Source organism: Acanthopagrus latus, chromosome 4 (genome assembly GCF_904848185.1).
Source record: "Acanthopagrus latus isolate v.2019 chromosome 4, fAcaLat1.1, whole genome shotgun sequence".
In the NCBI taxonomy this organism is placed as follows: domain Eukaryota; kingdom Metazoa; phylum Chordata; class Actinopteri; order Spariformes; family Sparidae; genus Acanthopagrus; species Acanthopagrus latus.
This window is the reverse complement of record NC_051042.1, coordinates 23818940-23844716: the sequence shown is the minus strand read 5'-3', so window position 1 is coordinate 23844716 and position 25777 is coordinate 23818940. Positions and strand designations below refer to the sequence as shown.

At 46.4% G+C, this 25777-nt stretch overlaps 1 protein-coding gene and 1 long non-coding RNA gene across 3 annotated transcripts in view; one reads left to right on the top strand and one right to left on the bottom strand.

Annotated features, from left to right (window-relative positions):
• Positions 1-20408, bottom strand: part of LOC119017784 — a 43138-nt gene extending 22730 nt beyond the window's left edge. The window contains exons 1-2 of the long non-coding RNA XR_005074554.1: positions 20286-20408; positions 17484-17563 (exon numbers count right to left, since the gene is read on the bottom strand). This is a non-coding gene — a long non-coding RNA (uncharacterized LOC119017784). The remainder of the gene's footprint in view (positions 1-17483; positions 17564-20285) is intronic.
• The window catches only part of gse1 (Gse1 coiled-coil protein), a 181455-nt gene continuing 162460 nt past the window's right edge, over positions 6783-25777 (top strand). Inside the window, exon 1 of one of the 2 annotated variants that reach the window (XM_037094814.1) lies at positions 6783-9710. In XM_037094814.1, the coding sequence (XP_036950709.1) occupies positions 7185-9710 (2526 nt within the window). In that variant the 5' untranslated portion in view covers positions 6783-7184. The remainder of the gene's footprint in view (positions 9711-25777) is intronic. The other variant, XM_037094813.1, reaches the window with a different exon arrangement.

The following is a 25777-nucleotide window of genomic DNA, read 5'->3' as shown; positions in this document are numbered from 1 at the left end:
CCCTGTAATGGCATGTACACCCTGACTTCCTGCCCGGCAGGATGCAGAGCTGTGGTTGGCAGCGAGGCACGGCTGTTATTTCTGGCATCAAAAGGTAAAAGCAGCTTTTTTGCGAGCACTCGACAAACACAATAGACATTAAGGACACCAAAAAGGACTCGCTCCCCCTGTTCCTGCGCTCACACCTTTCATGTCCTGCCTGTCGCCTGTTACAACTATTAACACATTCTTCTTTATTATTTCATATTATTACTGACTTCCTTTTTTTAACAGCAGACATGTTGACGTACGGTAATCACAGGGCAAATGACAAATCTGACCAAGAAGCTGAGGAAGAAGAAAGGAAAGGGAAAAGAACATCTTCACTTGATCAGATTTTGAAAAACAAGACAAAAAAAATGTGTTTTTCTTCCGCACGCATCTATCAGCCCTTGTTTTATAAATGATGCGATGACGTTGTTGAGCCGAGCGCTAACCACCGACTCGACGTGTGACTCAGCAGCGACTGCGGTGCTCGATCATGTGTAGGCCATGTGTTGGACGACTTTAAAAAAAAACGCTGAAAAAAAAAATGCAGAGCAGCCGTTCTTTAATCCTTATTGTAGTCAATAACAATTTCCTGAACATCATAACCTCCTGCTCCCCTTCCATCGGGGTAAACAGTGAGGACGAGAAGCTCGAAAATGTGTATCAAGCAGTTCAATATTTGCAATTGTGATTTGAGAGTGACGTACAGAACACCTCCATGTGTTCACGTCTGCAGGGCAAGAAAAAAAATCACCTAAAATAAACAAAGAAGAAGAAGAAGAAGAAGAAGAAGAAGAAGAAGAAGAAGTAGTAGAAGAAGAAGAAGGGCAGCAGAGAAACGGGGGAAGAGAGGGGTAAAAAGATTGCAGCACAAGGCGCTTATTGATTAGACTAACAAAAGAGCTGTCTATCAAGCAAGATTTGTATAGCTCTACTTAGTCTGGGGCTGAGAGGTCTAATCAGGCCAAGTGAGATGAAAAACATCTGTGTTAGGTATTCTTGAACTTTTAAGCTGTGACAGAAACAACGGGGTCAAGCAGCATTAGCCGGGGCGACCGTTGAGAGTGGCTCGGGCCAGAAAAGCTCTTAATGAAGCCGCGGTCAGAGGGCGGCTGGGTGGACGCAGTGTTGTGTGGCACTGCTCTGTGCCTGTCAGTGAGGAAAAGCATCTGAGATAAAACACGAGTCGGACCTGAGAGACAAACATGATAACTTACTTAACTTCTGCGAAACAGACCTTGGAAAGTCTTCTTTGGAGTATGTTTATCCGCTTGTCTCCCTGAGTGGTTTCAGAGAACACATTAAGAGCCTGATTAATCTTAGTTTTGATCGATTTTTTAAAAATCGCACACTCCAGGGAATATCAGTCAAACTGGTGTCGTTTTAATCATTTTAAGCTCGTTTTTCTCTGCTTTTTGCAAACAAACAGCGTGCTTGTCCTGCTATGAAATGTCAAATTGTCTGCGGTGAAAGCTGTCAAAGGAAGCTGACTGTTATCTGAGATGTTTCTTAGTGATTTTCATGGTTTTCCACTTTGAGCACTTTGATTTCATACCTCACTGTCTGTTCGCTGTGTTCAAAGATAACAATATTTGTATTTTAAGGTTCTGATTTGTGCTCCAAACCTCCCGTGCTGTGCATCAAACACCATTTCGTTTGAGCCGCTGTCAGACTGCTTGAAAAAAGCAGTTTTTCCCCATAAGCATACCGATATTCTCCCTCACTCTTACTGACATGTCCAGTTCCCAGGAGGTCTCTCTGGTGAAGTATGAAGTCCTGCGGTGCGACTGTAAAATAATGCCTGCCAGATGTGCCCTGAGAGCACAGACGCACACAGGATGCCATGAGTAATGCATTCAAATGCACCGCACGTGCACATGCAGTGATTTTTTTTTTTCACTACAGAAACTTTACTATGTTATATAATATACGGTGGGACAAGGTGTGTTTACAGCCGGGTGTATCCGTCACAACCCCACAAATATCAAGTAAAAACAAGGAACTCGAGCTAAACCTTTAAATCTGTCTGTCACGTAAACATCAAACATCACTTGGTCTAGCGATGATTGCCACATGACTTGTATTGGCAGGTGCTATTGTACACCCATACACACACACACACACACACACACACACACACACACACACAGAGCACAGTGCTGTGTCTCTGCCCTCCTCCTGCCCCTGTCATCACCTCCTTCTAACGAAACTCCTGGTACTCACCGAGAGAATTTTATTCAAATCACTCTCCCCTTTTCACACACACACACAGACACACACACATCCCTGCCGCGCAACCCCCCCAATCCCATCTCCCTTTCCACTCTCTGCAGCCTCGAGGGGTCTTTCAGAGCAAAGCAATTTCCATCCCGTCTACGACAAGCAAGCACGGCAGATATCTCAACTCACATGGGACCTACATGCAGCACCATTTCAGTCACTCGGAGCACTCAGTATCATCACACACACACAGATCATCACACAAAGACATCTGAAGATTCTGAACACAGTGACAAACATGACATCAAAAGCTTCACATTCACATCACCAGCTACAGTTTCTGATATGTAGAGCAACGAGTGTGTGTGTGTGTGTGTGTGTGTGCTGAAAGTGTGTATGCACGTGTACATCTTTGTCTGTTCATCATCATCAATATTCCTGTGTGACATGCCTCTACAGACAGTGAATCTTATGCATTGATACTCAGTGATCAGCTCATAGGAACACAGAGAGAGAAGTGTGATGACGAGTATGTGAGCAAACACAGTGTTTCCCAAACCTTTTGATGTGTGACATGTGACCCAGTATTCCAATGGCGGAAAAGTGAGAAGAAGTAAACTTTATCGTCTGTATCACAAATCTATATTTCTTTCATTTGTATCAACTTAATCATCTCGCGAACCCTTAAGATTTGTACCGACCCCCGGGATGGAAACTGGTACACCAATAAAGCAAGACACAATAAAAAGAGAGATAGATTTTTCAAGCTCTTCTGCTCAACTGTGATTTGCCTGCATGATCCTCAGTCTGACTGGCTGCAGAGGGGGGATTTCCCAGATGATGCAGTACCGAGATTTGACACTGCAGGGCAGTGTTGTAAATCCATGCTGACGACACATCATTAGTGCTTCACGGTCACTTAAAGTGGGGTCAGAGTCACTGAGGTATACATTGACAGTATGATCATTTATGATTTTGCTGACAGAGTAACCCTTTCACTAATGTTTCTTTACTCTGCGTGTGTGTGTCTGCTCAACCTCTCGCTCTTTCTCTTCTCTTTTAGTGGGAACAGTCAGTAGAAACAGGTCAGCATCACTCAGGAATGCCCCTTTTCTCTGTGATTTTTCTCGGTTGCCATGCTGTGGAGAAAGAAAAGCAGATCTTGGGTGGGCAAGGAGTTATAGAGAGGCTCAGCAGTATCATTAAAACCCTTCCTGGACCTCCAGGTTGGATGGGGGGGAAGGAGGAGGAGGAAGCTTAATTTTTCTTCAGGGGACTCGGTGACGATGAGGAGGCTAATGGATGAGGAGGAGGGGTGGATGGAGAAGCGAATGAAGTGGATGGTCACTGACTCGCTGACATCAGCCCGTGAGTAGACAGTAGAGGAGGCCAGGGGCGGCGGTGGAACAGTGGAACGGACAGACATAACTGTTTATGTGTGTTATTGTTAGATGACGTGAGTGTTTGAGGTCTGATTACTCAACTTGCTGTGTCTTCTTTGTCTAAGACGCCGCAGTTCAGCAATGGAAAGCGGGCAGTGTGGGGGGGGCAGGGTGTAAATACTGTGTGTGTGTGTGTGTGTGTGTGTGTGTGTGTGTGTGTGTGTGTGTGTGTGTGTGTGTGTGTGTGTGTGCATGTACGTTTGCATGGAGTGATGAGAATATTATCCAGTGCACTGTCAGGTCTGAAGTATCAATTTCTCTTTACATCTCGATTTCTGACCTTCCTTAAGCGCCTGTTGCTGCACATCATAGATAGATAGATAGATAGATAGATAGATAGATAGATAGATAGATAGATAGATAGATGTCAAGTTTCTTGTTTCATTTGGTCCTGCCAAAGATTTTCTCAGTTGGATTTGGGTCTGGGCATCGCTGTGCTGAAACCAATTCTGTGCTGCGATCACTTTATGTTTGGGATGATTGTCTTGCTGGAAAACAAAATCTCCGGACTCACGGTTGTCATGCAAACTGCAGAAGGATTTCTGCCAAAAGATCTTTCTGAATTTGCTGCATTCATTGTGCTCCGAGCCCTCCGGGGGCCTTCTGCGGTGAGGCGTCCCCACAGCACGATGGTGGGAAATGCTTCTGCAGATGTGCAGCTTTCGGCAAAAAGGTTCATTTTGGCGTTAAGAGAACTGGCGTCACATTTATAGAACATTCAAGACTCAAGATTTTACCTGAACTTCATCTTGAGACCATTGTATGACCGTGCTTCAATTCATATAAAATTGCTTGCTTGAGCAGGTTTTAGGAATTACATTTGCAACATATCGACTTAAACTGACAGCACCTGCCTTGCAATTTCCCGTTATGTAATGCCAGCGCAAAGGAGGGTTTAGTCCAGATGAGATCAGAGCGATGGTGGACACACATATTATTTAGTGGACTGAACAGTGTGTTGACAAAAAGGGCTAAACATGCGAAGTGCGAGTGTGTCACCACTGCCCCAAACACACGCGTGTCTTGATGTCGACGTTTTGTGAACCAGGCCCCAGAAAATCATCTGGTGAGTGTTGTTTAAGTTTCTTCCACAGCCCTGGGACCTCATTTATAAAACAATCAATTTCAATCTCTGTACGCCTTGAGCAGAAAACCACGTATAAGAAGTTATTAGGTGCCTGTGGCAGCTGTGGCTCAGGAGATTGAGCAGTTCGTCCAATAAACGGAAAGTCTTGATTCCTGGGCTCCCGCCCCCTGCACCTCGAAATATCCTTGGGCAAGATATTGAACCCTAAACTGCTCCTGAGGCTCTATAGCAAAATGATCTTAGCGAAACAAACTCTAGTCTAGGTGGTTTTCCTGCTGGTTATGTACAGTATTGCAGTTTGGGACACGTGCGTATGAGCCTGTGGTAAACATGTATGAGCTTTATGAACAATATGCAGCAGCGACACACTCCCAAGCTGTTTGACTTATTTTTGTCTGCCCACTGTTTACTCCTCTGAATAACAAATGATGCCTGACTTCAATCTTCTCTGCCATCACCATGATCTCTATTCCCGGAAAGTTAGATTTTCTCTTGTCATCCGCCTCTACGAGAAGACCTGATCTGACAAATTACCTCCAATGATGTCACTCAATGGCTGCGTTGCATTTGTGGGTAATGAATGTAGGCGCCAGGTCACCTCCTGTAACACTGTTTGAGTCATTATATAAAAAAAGAAATTAATAAAACATTTTTTGTTCCTTTTCAAAAACCTACATTACCCACAATGCAACTTAGCCACTGAGTGACATCCCTGCAGTCAGTCTTCATCAGATTTCATGCAGCGTTCTCTGGAGCCACAACAGACTTCATACTACTTTTTTCACAGATGCATTAGTACTCACCAAGACCTGTAAACACACTTTAATGTGTCAAACTGATGGAGCTACTCTAAGTACCCAAACCTAAGACTGAGTTCAAGTCGAAATCTGAGAACATCTTTTGAAAATGAGTCCCTAGATTTGTTTAAAAGTGGCTATCTGCTTTTTATTGTCTCATAAGTCTGCTACGGTGCCTCTCATCCAAGCCAGGAAATACATTTCTCCATCAGAGTTGTCAGCATCTTGCTGGCCTCCATTTGTCAGGTTCAACTCAGGACAGCCGCCTCAGACATACAGCTGGACCATATGCTTTGCTTTTTCTTTTTTTTTTCCTTCTCCAAATCATTGACCTGACTTATCAACACTTAGCTGGATATTCAGCACCTCATGTTCCTGTATCCTTCCTCTGATTGGGACATTTCAGTGACAGATTCATCAAAACGTTTTTTTTCCCCTCTTCATGAGACAAGATGGACCTTCCATCTTGCCTTTCAGTGGGGGCGAAGGGGATACTTATGCAACTGATGGTTTTGTGTTTAACACTTAATTTACACATATTTGTTCGAATTAATTAACTGCACATTTTATAATCAAGCTCTGTGCTCATAGGTAACGAGTTGCCTGAGGCGCGAATATAATGACGCCAGTATCATCTCATGTTGCTCAGTGACAGTCTCACTTGTCCTTATATCATACATACAAGAAAACCACTTTGGTCTTCAGTATTTTGAAAGCATGAGTCCCATTTTACATTGCGCAGAGATAAAATAAAAATGGCTTTAAGAAAATGACCCTACACCCCACCTTCCTCTCCCTCCATCAGCTTCGTGCGTCTGTGTGGGAGGAAAAACTGATTCCATTTCCACAGTGAACACCTTCTCCCTCACAGGTAATCTCCCTGAAATAATCTAATATCCCCTGATGTAAAGGAGTTTGAGCAGTTTTTGCTCGCAGATGATTACACTGACACGCTGGGAAACCTGTCGATTAGGCGAAAAACACACGCCCCCCCCACCCTCCTCCACCCCCCTGTGCGTGTTAAACTGTGGACATCCTGTGCACGGTCAGTACTTTGACGCACGGGCAGCTACTGCAGGAGTGCGTGCTCATATAATCTCTGCAACAACAACAAAAAAAATATTGCTGGGGGCAGGCAGGGGGGGCGGGTGGGGGTAAAGCCTTTCTGGGGGTGTCGGAGCGGGTCCCATGAATCGGGGATGGCGCTGCGTACAGTGCGAGCGAGTTAGCAGCCAAAGTTTGCAGAGCGCAGGCTGGAAAAAGTTCTCGCTGGAGAGGGGCGACCCGTGATCCCGACTTCTCTCCTGTCACTTTTTTTTTTTCTTTCACCTCACGGATCTTTTCCCAGTGCAAACATGCGGACTACGGACTTCTGGGCTGTTTCGTGGGTGTTTGCGAGTGAGCTGCTCCCCGTCCTTGGAAGATAACAGTTAACGGTTCGCTGCCTTCGCTGCACGCTGGCGTTTCAATGGACTATCGCCCGTCTTATCATCCAGTGAGTAGCTCGGACCTCAGTGATTGTATGATTTCCTGACCTGTAGATAAAGTGAAGCAGGGACTCGGCTGTTCGCCGCCGTGCCATGTAGCCCGTCCTCGGGTGTTTTTTAGAAGATGAACTCGCCCTGTGACAAGGACCTGGCACCCTTATCTCGGAAACACCGACTCATGGCCGCAGCTATGCCCGGTGATGAAAGCCCATTGCCCGGTAACGCGTCCAGGAGTGATCGGAATGGATTAGGGGGACTGGTTCACTGTTTCATATGCGGGAGCGGGGTGACACCGGGGAAGGAGTTGAGGCTACAAGTGACATATCAAAAAGAGAGGGCGCCGTTTTTCCCGTTCCTGCAGAATCAGGAGCCAGCGCCGGGTGCGTGTGAGCTGAGCCCGGACGGACATACGCTGGTGTGCGCCGTGTGCCACTGCTTCCTGACCGAGCAGTGGAACTCGTTCGAGCGGAGCAGGACGCCCATCGAGAAGCGCATGTACTGGCTGAAGCGACCCTACCAGTGCGACTCTCGGCGGGTCCCGCAGGAGTGGAACATCTCGTATGACCTGGAGAGGAGGATCAGCGTCGGCAGCCAGAACTACGACGGGGGCGCAGAGTCCGATTTCTCGTCTTTTTCCGAAAACGAGAACATGTCCGACCAGGAGATGGATCTGGTCGACAGAGCCGGCGTGGGCAAAGACAAGTGCCCGAGGGCGTCTGGCAAATCGCCAAGAGACTGTGGCAGGAAAAACAATGTCATCAGTGTTAAAAACAGCCCGGATTCGCAGCGGGCAGTCCGATACCCGGTGGGTGTTTATGGGGCGCAGGGATCGCCAAAAGCGGAGAGCGCTGTGCCGGCGAGGCGCGGTGCTAAAATTATGAATAATGTCTGTCAATCATCAGAATCTCTGGCAAAGTCCCAGGAGAGATTCCCTCAGCGATGCTATGGCAGTCCTCTCTCTGACACACCTGCGCAAGACAACGGGGTCATTATGCGCAACAGGCGATGGCTGGAGGAGGGGAATGTCAGACATGCGGAGCCGCGTCAGATGCAGCGTGTTGCCGACAGCAGCTGCGCTTCATCCAGACATCAGTCGCTCCTGCACCGAGGAAGAGGCGAGGGTCACCCCAACACTGCGCTGTCATCTGCTGGCGCTGTCAGCACCAAATGCAACGCAGCTGTCTCCAGGGAGAATCACTGTGACAACTCTGATGAAGATGAGATTAACATTACAAGTGACGATGACATGTATGACAGCAGAGCAGGCCCAAGACCCCAGCTCAGACCTGCCAGAGACCTCTCAGCGAGGAAAAGTGCCCAGTCACACCACAGTGTGGATACCTGTCCTCCAGAGGAGGTTGTTTGTTATATCTGTGGCACTGGGCTCAGACATGACGGCCGCTTTAAAGTCAGCGTTCAAAAACAGGAGAGAGCACAGGGCGAGCCTTTCTTCCCCTTCCTGTGGCTTCACTCCCCTCCCCAGGGTGCGGTGCCCATCAGTCCTGCAGGTACAACCTTAGTATGTGGCAGCTGCCACACCTCCCTCATGCAGCAGTGGCAGAGCTTCCAGCTGGCGGACGTGCCTGTCCTCCAGCGCCTGTATGTAGTTCCCCTCAACCAGGGCACCAGCTCCCTCCATCCTTCCCAGATATCTCCTCAGGAGGGGAAACCCCCAGAGTCCATGGAGGGTATGTCTGGCCCCAGGGCTTCTCATGAGGCCTGTTTCCTTTGTGGTCAGGAGTGTGGAGGAGATCTGAGAGTGGCATATGCACAGGCCGGTGTCGGCAAATCTCGTGGTGCCATGTATTTCCCCTTCATCAACATGTTGCCTTGCCCACCGAACGCCCAGGGGGTGAGGAACGGCCGTGTGCACTGCTGCCCACAGTGCCACATCATCCTTGAGGAGATCTGGGGTGCATATCGACTCAGCCTTAGCGAGGACCTCATCACCTCCGTCAGCTCCTTTCTGGTCAGGTACCATGCTGTCATGTCCGTTGAGGGCTCTGGACCGGCCCATTCCCAGGCCGGCGCGGCCTCTCGCCCCGGGAGCTCCATGTCGGTGTGTTACCTGTGTGGAGCCGAGCTGTGTGCAGGTGGAGAGTACCAGCTGCATGTCAACCCGCCGGGGCGTTGCGGGGAGAGGGAGCCCTTCTTCCCCTTTCTCACCGTCCACCCTCCTGCTCCCCGTGCCAAGCCGGTCGATGCCACAGGCCTGGTGTCGGCTTGTAAACTCTGCTACCATGACCTACACGCCCAGTGGGCCCAACATGAGAGCAGGGGCCCCGGTCCCTCCACCCCCTCTACCTCTAGTTTATCCAGTGCCAACCCCCAGCCGCCTAGCTCCCCTTGGGCCCGCCAGTACAGCTGTGAGGCTTTCGTGTGTTTCTTCTGCAGGCAGGAGCAGCGCCGGCTGGCCAGGCTGTGCGCCGTCACCGTGGCCCGGCTGCCCGTGTTCCTGTACGCACCTCGAAGCGCACGCACGCTCCTGGTGGACGATGGCAGGAGGCTGGTGATCGGAGCATGTGTGGAATGTAAGGCCATGGTGCAGGTGGGACAGAGCATGCAGCAGGACAGGGACAGGCTGGGACGTGGAGCATCAGACGGGGAGAGGAAAGAAGCAGAATCGGCCTCGCCACAGGACAGACACAAGGTAAGACTAAAGCAGACTGCCCGATGAGACACGGAGCCCAACATGCTCTTTCTCCCAGCGTCTTCAAATTTAAACAAAGGCATCGACAAGCTTTGTTTAAATCACCTGTCAGCTTTTAATCTCCACTACGTTTCCACAGAGGAGTGCAGACTGTGTTTGCCCTCAAACGATCTCTGAGTCACTTGGCAGGGGATGATTCTGACATTTCGCCGGGTGATGAACGGATGCAATCATGGTGCACACGGGGCTTTTTGTTCTTTTGACCATTTAGTGCCACGGTTAAATGCATTTATAGATCCTTTGAAGTGCTTACTGTGTTGCAGAGTACTGGATTCTGCATTTTGCTGAATGTGTGTGAGTGTGTGTGGATGGAGGCTGAGAGGCTTACACAGCTGGAATGAACAATGATGAGACAAAGAGTTTCATCAAAACCCACTTCTGTAAACACAAGAGGAGAACTACGGGGATCAGAGGGGCCAGGGCCAGCCTTGTGTTTGCTGTCTTGTGTGTGTGTGTGTGTGTGTGTGTGTGTGTGTGTGTGTGTGTGTGTGTGAGAGAGAGTGAGAGAGTGAGAGAGTGTTTATTTGAGCAAGAATGACTGAGTATGTCTCACCCGGTGCCGAAGAGTTTGTTTTGGTTTGAGCATGTTGACAATCTTAAAATGGTGTTTCGAGGAAGTTACTTGGAAGTTGTTTCCATATTTCTTTTTTATAATGACAACAATCATAACACAGATGCAAATACCCGGCGTCTACTTTATTTCCTTTGTTTATGGACCTCATTTCCTCCTAAAACAACATCTCAACCCGTTCCTAAATAATGTGGGATTGTTAAGAGGTCTCTCTGTAAGTCTGTATACGTAAGATATTAATATGTTATATCAAAAAGAACAGACAAGCACAGTGCAGATTGGCCCTGAAAGTGCAGGCTCTGAAATGTTCTCAAAGGATAAAAGCAAACAAATCCTCCTGAAGGACATTTCTATCTGACATGTCTGTGCAACGCAAACGGAAACCTCACCTCATATTAATGTAATTCATAGACAATTAAACCTCAAGGGAGAATCAGTAGGATATGACCAAGCTGTTCGTAAACGCAACAGATCTTTCGGGTTCAGCAAAAACATGAGAAAATAAGAAAACCCAGGCGGAGGGCTGCAGGGTCTCTGAGGACACGGGACACTGACACTCTTTCTGTTTCCATCTTGCTGCATCTGCCTCGTGTGATTTGCACTGATGGCTGAAATCAGCATTGTCATGTTGGGAAGGCGGCAATGGCCGATATGAAAATAATCAATAACCTTGAGTAAGTTTGTCTGTTTTGAATATTTAAGGAATAGAAAGTACAGGTGTTTGTGTCGAAAGGCAGCAGGTAAAAGGAAAAAGTTGTCAGAAAGATAAAAACTGAAGTACAGATACTAAAGCATATGTTACTTTCCACCTCTGGTCAAGATTTGGGTTAAATTACCCACGATGACCTCGTAAGGCACAAAGAGACTCAACCACACTCGGAAACATGACTCACACTGAACTTCTCCGCCTGATGAAATGAAGACATGTGCTCAGAAAGTCCTGAATACTGAGGTGGTATCCAGTGCTGCCTTTTCCATGTTGAATAGATGGCCAGTTAATTACAATACATTCCTGCAATTACATACATGATTGCAAACGGTATTTTCAATAATAATTGATCGCTGTAGATGTGTGTGACTCCCCCCCGTCCCCACGCTCAGTCACACAAAGTCGTTCTGGCTACAGATCTTCAAGCTAAATCTGGCAGTGATGTCTGTTTTAAAGACTTTGCACATTACAGCAAGTGTGTGGCGTGTCTTGTAAATGTAATGTTTTTTCTTTTTTATTCATATTCAGGACGAAGTAGCACTGCATGTTAATGTTGTAATAAGATTCTGACGAGTGATGCTTGTTCCAGATGGGCTGGCTCAGGGAACAATGTATTTACACACTTCCTCTGAAGAAAGATTGTTCTGTCGTTGTTCACTTCCTTGGCATTTTTCTAGCTCCTTTCCCGCTCCTCATTTTATAACACACGTAAAACCCATTGCTTGTCTTTTAAAAAGTTGATTCAAGATTGGTAGTCGATGGAAGTCGGACACTTGTGGGGCTACACGGGTGACCACGTTGCGGCAAATGAAGCTGAAGATGTGTTGATGAGGATCTGAGGAGCAGTTAGACAGCCGGTTGGCTCTGTGAACGGCGTCTCTCATGCGAACACACATGGACCGTCCGCCCGTACAGCACACGTGAAGAACATCTGTGGATGCCATTCACACTCAGGCAAACCTCGGTATGTTGCACACTCACACCAGCTGCCTGGAGATGTCCGCCTTCGTCTCCCCTCTGAAGTGTTTGGAGTGACGCTGTCGCGGCTCTCATCTCCAAACTCAAGTCTTCATTATCCATCTGAGCGCTCGCATGAGAGCCAGTGGATGAGCTCATCATCAAATGTCCGGGGATACTCCTGATATAAAGTATTTTTAGACCAGCTGTTCTGCCCGTCGAGGCTGCGGTGTGATAGGGTGTCGGGGCAGGCAGGGTTTCGGGTGATCATTTTTTCGGGGCAGGGAGGGTTGCAGGTGGCACAGTCAGTTTTGGCCTGAGTGAGCCGGTGACCTCATGGCTAAGAGTGTGCCAGTGTGGGGAAGGGGAGGTGCGAAAGAGCTCCGGGGGGAACAGGTGCTTTGTCCTCTAGTGTCAAGCTTTATGCTTGAGAAGGTCTGTCATCGCTGGGGCTTGGGCTGTCAGGAAGGAGTACCCATCTGGTTCCCTTTAGCCCCCCATGTGTGCCTGCTGGAGGGAACTGTACAAAGATAAACACACACCCACATGTTCTATTCTATTCTATTCTATTCTATTCTATTCTAGCTTTCCTAGCTGCAACAGGCACCGCTCCAGTGATTAATTCATGTTTAATATTCAGAATTCAGAGACATAACCAAGACAAAGACGATTTTACTCTTTGATGAAGGCTCTAATGAGACCTCCATTTTTAGTCATTATACTTGCTCACTACGGTGTAAACATTATTTCATGTGGAGCGTGACAGGGTGGATGCCGTCTGTTTTCCCCTGCTCGGTAAGATATGGATTAGCCCATGAAATGAGATCTGCCACGGGGACACTCTGGTGGCACACATGCACACAAACAGAACTGATGGGTGGCTCTCGTGTTCTCCGCTCTGCTGCCGTGTGTTTAATTAGTACGTCGGACCTGACCTTTGACAGGTGTGTAAGTATAGACCACCAGCTGGCGTCTGGGGAGGGACTGCCGGTCAGCAGATCCTCACTTGCACTCTCTGTTAAACAGATGTCCACCGATTAGTGTTCGACTCCTCAGAAGGGTCGCCGGCATGTCGTTTTGCGGGTGCAGAGATTGTTTTGATCATGCTTGATGAGACGGCGGCAGGATGGTGTACTAAGCAGGGAGGCTGCTCCACTGAAGTGCAACACAGTGAGGGTCATGTGTACAAGGTCTTTGCCTTATATCGGACACATTCTGCAGTCAGTGTGTCTAAATGATGAAACGTATGCATGAAAGAGAGTCGAGTTAGAGTGTTCGCAGCTCAAATGCTTTCTGTTTTACTGCCCCTGGCTGTAGCTCAGCACCGAAACACTGTGCGTGGGGAAAAAAGGGGGATTTTTGTAATGAAATACTCTGACTTAAAAAAAAAAAAAAAAAAAAAACTTTGTGAATTGACTATTTCTGACGGCATATCAACTTTGGATGAACTTTGGAATGTGTTTTTTGCTCTAAAAGAAGACACGTTCTCACATTTGAGTAAGCAAAAGATCTCTTCAGTGGAGAAACTAACTACAGCAACAACTAAAAAACTGTTTTCATTGAACATATGGGCATGTGTATCTTCAGAAAATGTGAATCTATCCTCTCAGGGAAAACTGCATATAATGACAGGCAGAGTCATATGGGACTGTTGTGGATTTACTTATGTTCACGTAATTTGAAGGGTGAGATTCCTGTCAGAGTACCTGGCATCTGAACGAAAAAAAATGCCCATTAGTGCAGGTGAAGTAAGGGATGGTTGTGTGGAGGAGGAACTCTTTCCCAAATTGCGTCATCTTGTGGCCCTGCGCTGGATTAACTGACGAGGAAAACAGTCAAGCAGATTTTCAAATCCCTCAGTCGATAAATATTAATATAAAAATGTGTCCAAATTCTTCTGTTAGAACAGCATTGTCATTGCAGACACAAATCTCACCCTCGCTAACTGTGAAATCATCTGCTGCCCTCCTAAATTTCTGTAAATGAATCCCTATGGGCACCAGGGGCGGGGCATGCACTCAAGTTTTTTATGATAAATTTCCTGTGAACAATGGGAACAAAAGTCACTCTTTTTAAAAAACTGGCCAAAAGTAGAAACATTAAAGTGAGAAAAGAAAGAACAAAAGAAACGGTGAACAAATGATGGAGCGGTCTAATGCTTAGTCCCCTAAATAAACACATGATGTCAGGGTTGTATGATTTTTACACTGATTAGATACAAGCGTTGCAAAAATGTTGTTGTTGTAAGGATTGGGTTTGATTGCACGTCTCTGATACTGATGCATGGAAGCGAAACCTCTAGCTTAAACCCGCAGTATCCCCCCGGTTGTCGGCAGTGTGTCTTCGGCTTGCACAAGGACACGAGGGACTAAAACAGCAAATAAATCAATCATTAGTCAAGGTCTGCAAAGATAAATATGAAATAATTGTACATAGATACAGAATACACAAACATATTGAGCCTGTCTTACTCCTCTGTATGTGTGTGTGTGTGTGTGTGTGTATGGTGTGCGGTATCCACGCATGAGTGTTTATCTTTGTACGGTGGTCTGCTGAGTGACTGTTTCGAGTGGATGATTATTGTTGACCTGAGCTCAATCATTCAGTTGCTGTGTGTGAGTCTGTGCGTGTGTGTGTTGGCTTGTGTGTTCCTGCGCCGCTGTGCTGTTCTTTTTATGTGCGTGTGCGCGTACCGGGCGTTCATGTGTGTTTCGGCGTAAGAGATCGACCGTGTTCTGGCTGCACGGCCCATATCCTGTAATGGAGGTATTTGCTGTCACAGGAAAAACACGCCGGCATCTTGACAGTGTCGCCGGAGCAAGATTAATAGGGTAGTGAAAGAAGGAGTGAGGGCAGAATTACACAGCAGATCTGGATGTGAAGTTGAGAAAAAAAAAAAAAAAAAACAGGACTGAAAGATTATTACAGAGTGAATTATTGGAAGTAGAAGAAGAAGAAGTGGAAGAGGGAGGGAAGAGTAGGAGGCAGGGAGAAGGTGAGGGGGTTAATGGGATTTAAATTGCAGCCAGAGGACGACAGAAGAAAAAAGAAGAATCCCACTTTCATCAATTCATCATAGACGCAAATATTACAGCAGCCCGCCCGTAGAGCCCGTCCGACTCAGAAAAAGGGGGGGATTCTATTAAAACTGTGTTAATTTGAGGCATGTGAGGTGATTAACATGTGGTGTGAGCTCGTCTCCTTGCGTGCCTGTGTGTATGAGCGTGCGTTTTAGTCAAAACCATGTTCATATTGCACGAATCCCGTAAAGTTCCTGCAGCTGTCCTCTGCCGGCAGTGCGGCCTGACGGACAGCCTTGCGTTTCACGGGGAATCCTCTGGTATTTGAAGGGCTTAATTTCAAAGCTGCTGGAGGCGGGTTTTGATTTAGCGCTCAGAGCTTTAATCACCCTCTTTTCTCTGCTTGCAGCCCTCGGTGCTGCATTTCTTGCCCATATCTGAATGGAGAGATCAGATCCCGTGTGGAGCAGATGAATTGGAGGTGTTGCACTGTTTCGTTCTTTGTCTCTCCTTTTTAAGTCTCAATCCTGCGAAGAGGGGGCTCCACCAGCGCCAGTTCGTGGGACACCACAAAACCCCAGACCTGTCCCATGGCTCTCCGCTGAGTGGGCTACAGTTACCAGCTTCCACGGCTGGCATACAGTACATACAGTACACGTACCCATGCGTGCCAACTATGCAAAACGTCACGGATGTATTAAGGGAACTTGATTTAGGAGTCCAAGGTGGCATCTGGTAATTCCAGTGAAAGTCAGTCACACAAGCACGTATGCCAAAAGTTATCTCTCTGCCTGGCTCTGTGTTGTTCTGCCCGATAAACATGAATTTGCCTGAACTTGGCAGTCCTGCAGACTTTACATCGGAGAAAAGTCAGTCATGTAAAGTTGGTTAAAAAAGTTAGTTCAGCTGGCACAAATAACATCCTGGTTTGCTTGGAGTGATGTCATGCACATAAAAATAGCTTCTCTGCGCTCCAGTGGAAGTTTTGCAGATAAAGTACCTTCATGTATTATAATATTACAATAGTGGTAGCCTGTGTGAGGGAAATGCTGTTTAATTATTTATGTTGCAGTACCACAATTGGCCACAGGGACAAACTGGCTGCAAGGTTGAGTTGCTCATCCTCAAACACAACTAAAGGAAACGAGAGAAAAGACGGCCTCCCCTAGCAATCAATGATCTTATTTTTTTTACAATTTTAAATTACAGTCTGTAGACATTTTGTGTCAACAACAAAGCAACTTTACGTAGCAACCTTAGCAAGTGAGCTTGCTATTGATTGTGACTTTTTTCTTCTACTATCTTGGTCTGTTTTACAGAGACACACCTTTAATTTGTGGACATTTGGACTAGATTACATCCCTGCACCATTTTAATCAATTAAATTTTAGACATTGATATATTATATTAAATATTAAATATTGATTAAAGTTAGTATTCATGGTAAATTAATAATCATATATAACTAAAGGCAGACTGGTAGCCCTTCATGTGACTCAGTCCCCATGAAGTAGCTCTTAGTTTCAAAAAGGTTGGTGAACCCCTGATCTAAACATTCGGCAGTAGTTAGCGAGCTATTAATCAGGTCCTCGACACTCAGAGAATTGTTTTCCTTTTATCCCACATGGCCTGAATCTGATTGTTTTGGTATTTTCGATTTCAATGCGTTCATCATTTGGCAGTCTAAATGGGTCAACATATGCCAAACAGGATCATAACATTCACTTTAATGTTAAAATTCCTGGCAGATGATTGCTGAGGGGAGGCACCAGAGTGCCAACGGGGCAAGGAGAGAGTGATTGGATCAAGCGGTTTCAGAAGTTTTCCGCACATCCTGTGTCGGTACAGAAAAGGAATGTCATTGAGTGCACGCAAGAGTGAGCGACGGCAAGACAAGTGTGGCGCCGCTGATTATAGGTTGTTTTCGGTTTCTGCAACGAAGTGACGGCATCGGGAGAGGCAGTGGGGTTGACAAAGACGTTTGGGGGAGGTTTTTGGGGGGCTTGTCTGGCTGCAGACCTCCAAGCTAGTTTGTGGCTGACAAATGAAGGCTCGCTGACCTTTTAACCCCGCAGAGCTGAACAGAGCGGGGATATCGATGCTGGCTCAGCGCTCGGCGACCGGGTCGGCAAAGGACGTGTGGCAAATTGGTGGGAAGGGATTCTGACACACCTGCTTAGATTCTTACTTCAAAATTATACTTTATTATTATGTGGGCACAACTTCTGTCAGTGTAGTCTAACAAATGCCCCTCATGATAAGCATCCACCCTATTTACCTGCATCCTTATGTATGCAGTGGGCTTATGGGTAGCCACTGGGGAGGGCCAAACAGATTGTGCAGTTAACATCCTTATCAAAAATATTTAAATCATGCTTTACTTGCAGTGATTTTGGTAACCAGAGTTTCAATCCCTGGCACTCCAATGGTCCACTCACACAGGTGGTTTAACTTACTGTTGCTGATTACACCTCCTCTCAGTTTGTTCATCTTCAATTCCTTCTCCTTGTCTTTGTCCTCCCCCTGAGATGTAAGCCTGAGGAAGGCCAGGAAGAGACATTAGGAGGAGAGGAGTTGAGACGGCAGGCATTCGAACAAACTGAGACATCGGCGCTGCGGAGTTGTATTTTAGAACAACGTTAATAAAATGTGACATGTGGCACAGCTGCATCATCTGTTTCTTTGTTGTTTTCACTGCCTGCCACTATATTTTACGACCTCTGTCGGATGAGCCCAACAGTGTTTGTGTCATCTTAAGTGTTTACATGTCAGTACACAGTGTGGCACGTTATCACAGATCAGATGATAAGTGATTTTGAGCCGAATTATCATTAAAGAATGCGGTTTGGATGGTGCCTTGCGAGGCGGTACAAACAGCAGAGGGCAGTCCAGCTGCGCGTCACGCCTCTTTTGGTAACAGGTGCCAAAAAAAAAAAAACTTCCTCAGAGGGCACACCTTGGCATCCTCGCTCACAGCTCTTCCAGCAAGCGTCCTTTGTCTGCCCTCCTTTCTCTTTGAGATGTGCTTTAAGAACCAAGATATACTTCAATATGATACGCTGAGATCGATTTCTGGGTCACAGGAAGGAGGACGGAACCAAGGAGGGCACAAAAAAGAGAAACGAGAAGAGTAGTAAAGGAGATGCTCTTCCCGTTTCTCGCCAGGTTTGTTGTGCCTGTTGGGGCAGGACGACTTGCACCTTTAAGATCTCCCATTAGTATAAGGAGTTTGCTGACCTCAGAAACCTCCTAAAGCACACCTCCGGCCCAGCTCTAACCTGAGAAGAAATCTAATCAGCCAGCAGTAACTGAAACCACCTGTGAGAGCACAGGGTCTTCATAGCTCAAGCTTTCTTACACTGTGGCATCATGTTATATGGTGAAAATCCCCAGTGTCATGATGTCAGTTGGTGTCCTAGGATGGCTGGAGTAAATAAATACAGGTACTTTCACTTCAGCTGTGGATATCACAGACCAAATGTTGTTGTTTATACGTGGAAATGCATTTCAAAATGAGAAAAATCTTTCTTTAATATCAGTGAAACGTATCATTTAAGTGCGCCTGGCAATCTCACCTCTGTTGAAATAAATGTCCCAATCCACTGGAGTGGACAGGGCGAAAGAGGAACAGAGAGGGCAGTGTCCATCTAAACCCCTGAGGCCACGGACCCTGCTGTGCTGCGAGGCTGTTTTTCAAAAGTGTTTATCATGGCTGCCCATTTGGCACCAAAAAAGTGTGTGTGCAATGGGCCAGGCCGGGGACACAGTCTAGTAAACTATGTGTGAACTATTAAGCCGGGCTCCTGTGAGAACCAAGTCATGTGAGTGGGAGTGCAGTGTGAGTTTGTGTAACGGGGGTCCTAAGTGGTGTTTGTGCGCAAGAGACAAGTGCTTAGCTGCTTGTCTTTCATTGTTCTACTTTTAATCTGATATTTTTGGCAAATGTCTTCCATTTTATACTGACTTCATTGATCTGGTTCGCTCCCATCTTTCTTTGCTCTTCTGAGGGCTGGGCTGTGTGCCACGCTAGTACAGTGTTGACAAAAACACTGCTCTGCGTTAGTTCCCCTCTCCCACTCCCCCCTTTGTCACTTCACTTTAGATTATGGGACCGCCAAAGACAATTACAGCCATGGCTCTGAGAACTCTGTAACATGGACATAGTAATTTCACCACAGTTCTCCAGCGAGATGATTCTCAAGCTTGGATTCCTGCTAGGGCAGTAGTCAGTTATTGTCCAATCAAATCCAAATGTCAATCAAGCAACCACAGAATTCTTAAATGTTTTAACATGGAAAAAAAAAAAAAAAAAAAATATATATATATATATATATATATATATATATATATATATATATATATATAAAGATTGCTGACAAGATGCAAATCAGTGGTTCTAAAAACCTTTTAGCGTTAAGCACACCAGAAGGACAAGAAATGCCAAATTGATAAAAACTGTTCTTCTAAGATGTATTTTTAGTCTTCTCCACAACCATCTGGCTGTTCCTAGGAAGTAAAATGCAACCCGCTCTGTAAAGGAAACATGTTAAACTTCATCGTCCCTATCACATAAAACTCAGTAAGCAATACTGTATATGAGTAAAAAAAAACCATGTTTGTTAAAGCAACAAAAGCGTAGAAATTGGCCTTTTGTTCCCACAGTTTTGTAAGTGCTACACCATGAATTGGTCATAATTTAAAAATCCCAGGTCTGTAACCATTTGTCAGATGTAATGAAGGTGCTAACGACAAACTCATTACGTCATAATGCTATGTGTTGAAAACTTGTATCTTGAGGTAAACACGTACGTAACGCTGTGATCCTGCCCTCTCACTGAAGTCGTGTAGTGCAGAAACAAGCGATACGGGGGGCGGAGTGGCTGAGAGAGACACCATTTACCCTGTTAGAAGACACTGTACCATCACAGTGTTTCTGAAGCTGTTTAAAGTGAAACTCTCAGCTTTTTTGTGTGAATGTATATGAGTCAAACCTTCGTGTAAAAGCATAATTACAATGAAAGAGGCACTTTTAAGATTTACCGTATTTTTGTTTCCCGGTCATACTCATTTTCAATGAGAGTGCTTGGGGCAAATTAGCAATAGCATCAAAATAGCTATTTTTCCAACACTAAGAAGGCTCAACACAACATGAAACTTTGCTCGTAGTATCACCAGGGTCTCTACACATGAACACAATGAATGACAACATTATTTGTGTGCATAGAGTTTGCTAAAAAGAAAGTTGTTGAACAACTCACCGTAGCAGTAGCTTGTTTCGCTAACTGTCGTCATGGCAGCCGAGAAGCAACTATCTCCAAATGCGACGTAACATGGAGGACAGTTAGGTGGACCGCTACTGTCTCCCGGCAACAACTATCCACGCGATATCTCACATGACTTTTCCGGCTTTTGATTTTAGTATTGTTTCTTACTATGGCTCATTTTTCAACTTCAAGACAACAAAACAAACAAATGAATTATCTGTGCATTTATATGGAACTGAGCTTGAGGAGCAGTCCACCTTAACTCTCCTCCCTGTTACGTCACATTCGGAGACTGACACTTCTCACTGGCAGGACGGCGGCGAGTGGAGGAAACATCTGCTAATGTGAGTTATCCATAAACTCTCTTTTTAGTAAACTCTGTTTACACAAACACTGTTTTCAATGCTTGTGTTCATGTGTAGAGACCCTGGTGATACTACGAGCAAAATTTCATGTTGTGTTGTGCCTTCTTAGTGTTTTAAAAATCCTGAATTTGATGCTATTGCTAATTTGCACCTAGCACTCCAGCACACATATTTAAAATGAGTTTGATCCAAAAATGAAAATACAGTAAATCTTTAAAGTGCCTCTTTCATCGTAATTATGCTTTTACACGAAGGTTTGACTCATATATGTTCACAAAAAAAGTCTAGGTTGCATTTTGGCGAGAGTTTCACTTAAAGCCAAAAAAGTTGCTTTAACATTTGCCCATGTACATTTCCTGTGCAGACATTTTCGTCCATATGTGACAAAAAGTGTTGTGTTCATATTTGACATCGTGTTTCCATTTTGGTTATAAGAAATCAACGTTAAGGTTCCCGTGCATCGGTGTTAGGATTCAGGAAAAAAAGGTTTAGTTTGGCTTAAACATGATGAAAAAAGATCCTTTTGTCCACCTTACGCTGCAAAAAGTCTTCCATTTGTTTGTAAGAGGTGTGCTGTGTGAGTGTACTTTTTTTTATAACCAGAAAAAACCCTCAGAAACTGTCGCTTTCTTTTTAAACGTGGGTATTTTAAGGCCAGTCTGCAGTCTGCTCTCTCCCTGAGGTTCCTCTGTAAGACATTTTTTAAACTGTACATCTGCTTTGTAGTAAATTCTTCTCCGTAGCCATACTGGAACATGGCGTGGCATGGCGACGGGCCAACGTGGAAGAGTGGTGATGCCGTTTTACAGTAGTAAACCTGGTCAGACTGCGGTAATTATAGAGGACGGGGAGAGTGTAATGCAGCTATAGCGCCGCTCACTCTGCCAGCTGCCCTCTGGCTAAAACGCACACTCACCCGCAGTCACGTATAAATGTGTGCGCTTGCAGACTTTGCGCTACCGTACACGCATAGACAGCATGTAATCTTTGACGATCATTTGCATACAAGAACAGCTGCTAGTGTGTGTAATTGTGTGTGTCTGTTTGTGCGTACGACATGCGTGTGTGTGTGCCAGGTGGTTGGGAGCACTGGCAGGTGTTTGCTCTCGCGCTGGCAAATGCAGCTGGTTTGTGCCACAGCTGTGTGTGTGTGTGTGTGTTGGGGGGGGGTCTGCACCTGGACACAGCTGGAGTGTGTGGCGGCACAGTAGCTAATGGCGACCTATTTCCTTGCCAGACTTTTAAGGTTTAACTTGTGCTCTCAGCTGACTGGATATTATGTATTACTATTAAGTGCTGCTCATTAGTCTTGCTCTTTTGGACCTCCCAAGCGTTGCCGAAGGTCCGTGTGAATGTGTTTCTTTGTTCTTTGGCTCTTTCCTCCTAATTTCTTATTTTGTTTTACTGTGCTCGTGCAATCTTCCTCCTGCCTGCGTGTTCACCCTCTGATACTACCGCAGTGAAGAGAGGGAAGACTGACTCCTGCCTTGCTGTCAAGACAACTGGAGAGCTAAAATAGCCCCCTGTAGTGGACTAAATATACTGCTCACCCTGTTGCCCGACTCTCGCAGCGCCCAGACAACCTCTGGCTCTGACTAACCAGTCGGACCTCTTCCCATCAGCCGAGACGTAATGACCAGTATTACTGGGGATCTTCCAGGGGGAATTATTTTGGCTGAAGAAGACGTTCCCTCCTTGAATTGCTCCCCCCCACCCTCCGTCACCTTCCCCAAGGCCTGGCCCTGACACCCCACGCCCCCACACATGCCGTCCAGCCACCTGGTCTCTCGCATACTCAGCTTGTCCTGCCAGCTCCAGGACAGCTGGGAAGAAGGAGACGGAGAGGGAGTTCTGGACTGAACCTCCCATGATACCCCTGGAAGAATGCAGCTCACAAACTATACAGTAGCCCTGACAGGTTTAGTAGTATGTGGTCTGTGCACTGTGGGCTAAAAGTGGATCTTCAGGTTGCAGTGACCACTTATGTACTCTAATTGCTGCCGTATACTATATACTCTGTGTGTGTGCTCTGTGTAAACGCCTACCAGAGGTTAGCATTTGACCGTAGATGGTTCAGAAACAAGACGGTGCACATAAGCGAGTCATTTTCTGTATTTGTGTTGCATTTGGTTTAACCACTGACCCGGCCCTGTAGGAGACTAACAGCAGCTCCTAAGTCACTTAACTTAAATGTGAGGAGTAAAGGTGAGGTACAGGTACAGATTATGACTGATTCTCACACCCAAATGTCACTGTGGGAAATACTGAACAGACTTTTCCAAACCTTCTGACACTGATAAATAATTTCTCTGATACTGAGTCATTAACTCTTCACCTCCCTGCCAGTGGAAAATAGATGGGGACTTGTTTGAAAAAGTACAAAACATACAAACAACAACAAAAAAAAAAACATCTGAAAACAAAAAATGAATGGTTTTATACTGCTCATCCTGGGTAGTGTAAGTCCTTGGAAGCCCTGGGTTCCCAAAATCTGTTTGGGAAGATGTTATTTACACCCTCTCTCAAGCCCAAAATCTTAACTGGATGTGCTAAGCTAAACTCATAAGCCATTTCATGTTTTTTATGCTGTTGTTCATCTACGCTTTGAAAAAAAAGTCCCCATCGACTTCAGGGAGTTGTTCAGGAGAATGCTGACCACTAATCCACACCTGTCTTTCTGTCGGCACCGGGTGTATAATGACTAAGTTTTCATTTTTGGGTGAAATCATCCTTTAAGCTCCACCAACTAGGATGATGTATACAAAATGAGGTGTAAACATGACATTTCGATTGTGATTGGTGTATTATCAACCCTTTGCGTTAGTCTCAGTTTGGAGTCGTGATCTAGTAGCTTCCAGTAATCCAGATCATCGTGAAAACAAAGAAAGGTTACTCACGGCGACCTTAAATGTTAGCCAGGTGGTGTAGCTTTCAACAGAGCAGCTCTCAGGCCGCGCACACGCACATAAACGTCAACGCATGAGCACACACAAACACACACAGACAGACAGTCGGGAGTTACAGGGACTTTGTGAATAGTTTCCATGGGTGAGAGTCTCCCACACTGACATGACCATCCTATGAGTCAGAAATAAACCGATACAGTTTCTCCAGCTGTGTGACGGATAGATACCGCAGATACTTCCCCAAGGCCTGTCATTATTTATTTGTTACAGTATCCCTTTCAAGTATGCCGTTTCGCGCCGTCGAAATGTTACTAATATAGATTTCGTGTGGCTGTTTACCACTGCTGGTTATGTCTACGACTCACTAAAAGCATGCCTAACCTAATCCGAGGTGACGAGGCTAGCGGTGTGCTAACGTATGACCTGCCAACTTGGTCAGTGGTCTTTTTCCCACACGGTCAAGAGCTGTGTGTGACGCGTGGAGTGATGTGTTAGTCACGGTCGGTGTGCAAGGGAACGGCCTCAAGGCCACGGCAGAGTATACAGTGTGGTGAGCCACCTGAGCAGATTTAACTTGCTGGAAATGAAACTCCTGGGGGAATAACACGGTGTTGTATCAAGATTTACTGCCACGGTAGTTCTGGCTTTAGGTGAGAGGATCTGTACAGAGGGAGGAATGAGATGTTTAAATCCAGCGTTTCCTCCTCAAAGAGAGCCCCCGTTATAAAATGCTTCAGTTGTTATGAAAGCCCACAGAGGCAGAGGGGGTTCTCTGTGTTTCTTTTTTTATTATTTATTTTTTTTATGTTCTTCTCATTCTACGGGGGGCTTTAAAAATAGCACTTGGCTCGAGTTAGGCATCAGAGGTCTTCTCCCCTCACCCCTCTCTCTTCTCCTCCAGCCTCTGTCTTCTGTCCACCTCCCTCTCCTCATGTCCCCCCGTCACCTCAGTCCTCCTCGTTCTTTCTCTGCGCCTCCCTCTTTTTCCCCTTTCTCCCCTCTTTTTCTCCCTCTCCTTCCCCCTTTCCTCTTCATCTCTCCCTGTGGTATTAGCGGGGGCCACATGTTGCTGGCCTCTCCTGGTGGTGTGAGCCCCATGGCAGGCCCTGGCTCCAGCCTGACGCGTAGCTCGGTGTGTGTGTGTGTGTGTGTGTGTGTGTGTGTGGATGAGAGGAGAGACTGTAATGTGTGCCTGCATGCCTGAGTGTAAGCGTGTGTGTGTGTGCACGCGTGCATGTGTGTGTGTGTGTGTGAGGCCACTAACACAGTAACCTGATAGTGGTGTGGCTGAGCAGTACAGAGCGGAGCAGTGCCGTGATTTATCCCGCGGGCCCAGCAGATGGCTGCAACAGGAGTTTGTTTAAGTTTGCTTCAGAGCCGGGCAAGCAGCCAGGAGCATAGAGAGGGCCTGCCAGAAAAATGTTCACTGACTCTGGATGCCTAACCACACTACTCCCCCCCCTCCGTCTCTCCCTTCTCCCTTCTGCTTTCCCCTAACCCCTCACAGCCCCCTCAGTCCTGCACACACACACAGACACACACACATGCTCTCGCAGACTTTCTGTCGCTACTCTCCTTTTACCCCTCTCTAATTTCTTTCTTTCCTCCCATCTGCTCCACACACATGCTCGCTTGCATATGCACACTCACACGCATGTATACTCGCGCACACGCCGTTTTTTGTTTTTCTGTTTTTGTGCACGCTCTCTCCTGTTCTGCTGGCAGCGTCCCTGGCGCAGACATGATCTCACACCTCAGGAGGGGAGCATTAAAGAGTGAGGAGGTGTCCTTTCAGGTTGGGGGTCCTCTGAACACAACCATATGAACCCACCACCCCATGTCTCTCGCTCTGGAGAAAAGAGAGAAGGGATCTCTGCTGCATAAACACACACAGTTGGGGGGGAAGCACACGCACAACTCTGCAACGTGCACACAAAGCAGATGATTTATGAAATGGAGTCCAGCCGAGGGTTTTTTTGATGTCCGCGCATCGCCTTTTCCAAGCTCTTTTCTTTGTGTTTTTCGTAAAAAAGGTGACGACAGCTCCCGTCACGTCGTCTCGGGTCACGCAGGGTGATAACTCCTGACCTTCCTCTCCACACATCAGTCTCGCTTCTTCTCCCTTATCTCTCTCTGCCCCCCCCCCACTCTTCTCTGTGCATTCATCTTGTGGACAAAGAGTTCAGCTGCAAATATTCGAGCTCGTTAATTTGTG